A 5,016-nucleotide genomic window follows, 5' to 3' on the forward strand; every position below is an offset into this window, starting at 1 on the left:
GCACTTGGTTTATCAATATCTTCATACTGGTGATCATCACCACTGGCCATTTCAGAAACTGATGTGTTACCTGCATACATATGATTTGGCGCCAAGGCAGCTAGTACTTGGTTATGGGATAGATTTCCAACGTTCAGAGATTGAATGTTATCCTGGCCTTGCCCATTCTGAACACGTAGGTTATCAGTATCCTCATGATCATCATCACTGGCCAATACAGTAACTGCTGTGTTTGTGTTACCACCAACAACATTGGGATTTAACCCTAAAGGAGGACGCCTGCTCTTTATCTTGCACCACACTATAAAAGTGATGGCGCCAATCATGACAATGCCAGCTGCTACTGAACCACCGACTGAGCCTATGAGAACAGGTATTGGGAAACTGGGTGCAGATTTTGGTATGTTTGAAGTGATTGCAAGGGGCGAAGCTAGTGTTGCTCTTGTCTTGCTGGCATGATCTGACATTGGGGCAGCATTGAACTTGGAGTACCAGTGATACTGAGAGTTATGTGAGATCAATTGGATATCAGGTAGTCGTGTTGATGTGGTTAACTGAGGGGAACTGGGAGCAGATTCTGGTTTCTCTGAAGTGATTGCAAGGGGCGAAGCTAGTGTTGCTCTTGTTTTGCTGGCATGATCTGACATTGGGGCAGCATTGAACTTGGAGTACCAGTGATACTGAGAATTATGTGAGATCAATTGGATATCAGGTAGTCGTGTTGATGTGGTTAACTGAGGGGAACTGGGAGCAGATTCTGGTTTCTCTGAAGTGATTGCAAGGGGCAAAAGTAGCGTTACTCTTGTTTTGCCTGCAGGGCTTGATGTTGAGTCAGGATCTGGTTTTAGGGCAGTATTGAACTTGAAGTGAGAGTTTAGAGAGATTTTTCTGCTTGTGTTTTCTGCAGGGTTTGTTGTTGAGCCAGCGGTGGTTTTAAAGACTGATGGACTAGTATTGCTTTCTGTATTACTAACTGAAGGTGTCGACACTGCAGCAGAACAGCTACCAACACTTAGTGGTGATATGGTTGGATCTTTACAAATAAACTCTTTAGGATCGACACTTTCAAGCTTCCGTCGCTTAAGTTTGGCGGGTTTGGCACAAATTATCTGGTTCTTAAATGCATGGATGAGCTTGACGGGAGCCATCCTACAGTCACACTGCCAGGGGTTACTGTAAATGTCTATTTCTATTTTGACAGTAGATAGGGACAAGCAGAAAACTGACAGGGGAATGGCTGTCATCTTGTTGGACCGAAGCTTCAAACGATCTAAATCTGGCAGATTTTCAAATGCACCAGAATGGATGGTAGTTATCTGGTTGAAGGACAGGCACAATGATTCTAGCTTTGGCAGATTTGCAAATGCACCAGAATCGATGGTAATTATCTGGTTGTTCATCAGGGATAACACACCTAGCCGCGGTAGATTTGCAAATGTACCAGAAGTGATTGTAGTTATCTGGTTGTAGGACAGGCTCAATGATCTTAGCTTTGTCAGATTTGCAAATGTACCAGAATTGATGGTAGTTATCTGGTTGTAGGACAGGTACAGTGATTTTAGCTCTGTCAGATTTGCAAATATACCAGAACCAATGGCAGTTATCTTGTTTTTTTTCAGGCACAACTTTTTTAGCCGTGGCAGATTTTCAAATGTACCTAAAGGGATGTTAGTTATCTGGTTGACTTCAAGGTGCAAATTTTGTAGCTCAGGCAGATTAGCAAATGTACCAGAAGGGATGTATTTTACCTGGTTGTAGTGCAGGTACAAATTTTGTAGCTCAGGCAGATTAGCAAATGTACCGGAAGAGATGTATTTCACCTGGTTGCAAAACAGGTACAACGTTTGTAGGTTGGGCAGATTTGCAATTACACCAGGAGTGATGGTAGTTATCTGGTTGTTGCCCAGGTGCAACTCTTGTAGCTTGCGCAGATTAGCAAATGTACCAGAAGGGATGGTAGTTATCTGGTTGTATCTCAGCCACAACAGTTGTAGCTGGAGCAGATTTACAAATGTGCCAGAATGGATGATAGTTATGTTGTTGCAATCCAGGTGCATCTCTTTTAGCTTGGGCAGGTTGGTAAATGCACGAGAATGGATGTTAGTTATCTGGTTGTTACGAAAGGATAGATATTGTAGCTGGGGTAGATTAGCAAGTGTATCAGCTTCAATCTTTCTTATCTTGTTGCTTCTCAGGCACAACGTACACAAATTCTTATACCGTAACAGCTCAAACTGTTTTACAGTGTTAATTTGGTTACTTCCTAAGTCCAACTCAGAGATGGATGTTGGGAGGTTCTGAGGGATGCTGGTGATGCCCTTTCCGCAGTGTGATGATGGTTTACAGTCACAGCCAGCTTCTGGCATGCTGGGCTCCTTTAGCATGATGAGAAGGAAAATCAGCACGTGTCGCAGCTTTCTTCCCATGGTGTCCTGCCACCTGAATGAAACGGGAAACTCCTCAGTAAGGCCACTCCAACTTTATGTTAGACCTCGAATTTTAATTAAAAAATTAAATCTTAATATAAACATAAGATCCCAGGTTAAACTCTTGGTTTCTAGTGGAGAAAAAAATTGGTTACACTCCAATTGTCCTCCTATGACTTTGCTTTGCCCTCTTGGTAAATAATAATTCATCTAAAATGTCATAGAACAAAAAAAATTAGGTTGGAGTGGCCTTTGAAAATCAATGATTTTAGAACATCTCTAGGTGTCCAGTGTGACTTCGTTTTGCCCCTTGTTTTCTGCTAACTATATAATTATGTAGAATTGAAAGTGTGGCAAGATGCCTTTGGGGTTAGGCTAGGGTTGTTTACTTCGAATCTGAGGGTTCTTGGTTCGAATCCCTGCAAGGATATCCATATGTATGTATAATTTATATACATATATCATCTTTAGAGTACAGCGTATTTTAGATTTGCCAATGGGACCCGTGTTGATGATCACTTAATCTCCAAGATGATTCGGTGGGGCAAGGGGACTTTATATTGTCCAGTCCTGTATCCATTGGCCACCTGTATCCAACGTTCACCCCACGAATCTGCCGCAAAACGCACCAGGGCGGGGCTACCCTTTCAAATTGGTGTCGCTGCCCCTCCCTGGTAACTATTAAAGCATCGTTTGGTAATGGTAAATATTTTTACTGCCCGGAGTTAACATGCGTTCGGTGTAGGGAACAGTATAATCAGCGGGCCATGTTGGCTCCCTGCCGCTTCCGCCTTGTCCCGTCAAGAGCTGACGTCACTTCTTTCCCGCGCGTTTGAAAGCATTTACTCTGTTAACGATCGGTAAAGTTTTGTCGGATCCTTCAGATCAAAATACAGTGTCGTGATCCATTATAGTTGGGGAGGGGGCAGTGAGATTGGTCAAATCGACGTGCAAAAAAGGGGAAAAAACAGTCCAGAAAACAAACATGTTTTACCTGATCTGCAACAAGTGCATGAACTTTGTGTCGAGATTACAATGACGATTGTGGGCTCTTAGGCAATCGATGGCAGAATATTTGGTAGCAAATGGATTTTCCGTGTTCTGTCGCGAGCCCGACGAAGCTATCTTTCCTCTCCACGACGGCTCTGATGGCTCATCTTTCAGTCCCGGGAAACCCCAAATGTCACGTGCAACACGATGCGCCCGCAAAATGTCGTCCATGATGAGCGGCGAGCGCATGGACAACTCAAAACGCCATTAAGGTTAAGTAAGGTTCTGTGAGTAAGGTTTAAAGGTACGGCTTTCAAAATGTGACCCCGAGTCGGAAAAGAAGTCGTGGGTCACTGCGTACCGACTGCCAGAACGGAAACTCCCGCGGCGCGCGGGTGGAAAATGTAACCCGCCGTAAAACACTTCGCAGCTACTTGAAAATAGCCGAAAAAGTGTCAGAGTGATTAGGTTTGAAAGGCTTCAAGTCTTCCGTTTTGCGGCAGATTCGTGGGGCGAACATTGGATACAGGTGGCCAATAATATAAAGTCCCCCTGCCCCACCGAATCTGCTTGGAGATTAATAATAACTCCCGGTAATGAAAAATGCGCCTATTACTTAGTCTATTTCATAACATTGTAAACGGATGTACTCGGGAATATCTTACAGATTTACTTCCATGTACAATTACTGCTACTTCTATCTACAATCTGAGAAACAGTAGTAATCTGAGAACCATCAAATTTTCTACCAATCGTTTTGGAAAGTCTTTTATACCATATTCCATCACTGGATGGAACAACCTAAATTTAGAAATCCGTACTCTTTCGTATCCTAAATTTCGTTCATATCTTTTCAAATCGGTACGCCCTGTAAAGTTAAACTATTTTAGCTTTGGTTCTCGTTCTTCCTGTATTCTCATTACCCGACTTCGTCTGGGCACCTGCAGCTTGAATCACAGTCTTTATACCCGAGGTCTTGTCACAAGTCCATCCTGTAGCTGCGGGTGTCCATATGAAACGATTACTCATTATCTATTGCACTGCCCTTTATACACTTACCAGCGCTTAGTCCTTTTTGGCAAGCTTTCAAGCATACTTGGTAATATTGTTGATTTAAACACCCTCTCTGATAATTCTATACAATATTTAGTTCTTCGCGGTAGTTTCCTTTGTTCGTATGATACCAACTGCAAAATAATGTTAGCCGCACAAAATTATATATTAGAAACAAAAAGATTCTAGCTGTATGTGTCTTCTGGGATCGGAGGTTTGTTACTCACGCGAAGTCTCATGTATTTTAAATGTCTTGTAAAATATTTTTCTTCCATTGTAAAAGTGGCTGCGAGAATATAAGTTGCATCTAACTTGAGTTCGCAGTGACTTAGTCCATGTCTTTTCATTTTTAATCATCGTGTTTCTGAATAAAAATAAATAAAAATATGCATCCCCGTCACATAAAAGTGACTGACAGCCGCGGCCGGAAATGCAGAAAAATAGCCCGTAAACTACCCGGCGGGGCCCCTGTTTCCTGTTGTTATTGTATGTACCTGTTAATTGTCTGAGACTTGCTGCTTGAATATGGATGTCCCGTTCTTCTTGT

General features: G+C 42.6%; 1 protein-coding gene across 1 annotated transcript; it reads right to left on the reverse strand.

The window, feature by feature from the left end:
* Positions 1–340: 340 nt before the first annotated feature.
* On the reverse strand, positions 341–2,426 carry LOC109474069 (carboxypeptidase N subunit 2-like). The gene is made up of 3 exons (XM_019774292.1): positions 2,244–2,426; positions 975–2,171; positions 341–361 (listed from the first exon to the last, which is right to left on the reverse strand). Exons 1-3 carry the CDS (start codon positions 2,424–2,426, stop codon positions 341–343), a joined length of 1,401 nt encoding a protein of 466 aa, XP_019629851.1.
* Between the last annotated feature and the right edge of the window lie 2,590 nt (positions 2,427–5,016).

The sequence above is a fragment of the Branchiostoma belcheri genome, unplaced genomic scaffold (assembly GCF_001625305.1).
Source record: "Branchiostoma belcheri isolate BF01 breed outbred unplaced genomic scaffold, Haploidv18h27 scaffold101, whole genome shotgun sequence".
Taxonomy (NCBI): Eukaryota; Metazoa; Chordata; class Leptocardii; order Amphioxiformes; family Branchiostomatidae; genus Branchiostoma; species Branchiostoma belcheri.

What these genes read in the sequence shown, in the direction of transcription:
- LOC109474069 (XM_019774292.1), bottom strand. Translation starts at nt 2,426, where the DNA reads ATGGGAAGAAAGCTGCGACACGTGCTGATTTTCCTTCTCATCATGCTA. An exon ending in GAAGTAACCAAATTAACACT is followed by an intron (nt 2,172 to 2,243) that starts GTAAAACAGTTT and finishes AAGATAAGAAAG; the next exon opens with ATTGAAGCTGATACACTTGC. An exon ending in CTGCAGTGTCGACACCTTCA is followed by an intron (nt 362 to 974) that starts GTTAGTAATACA and finishes CTGTTCTCATAG; the next exon opens with GCTCAGTCGGTGGTTCAGTA.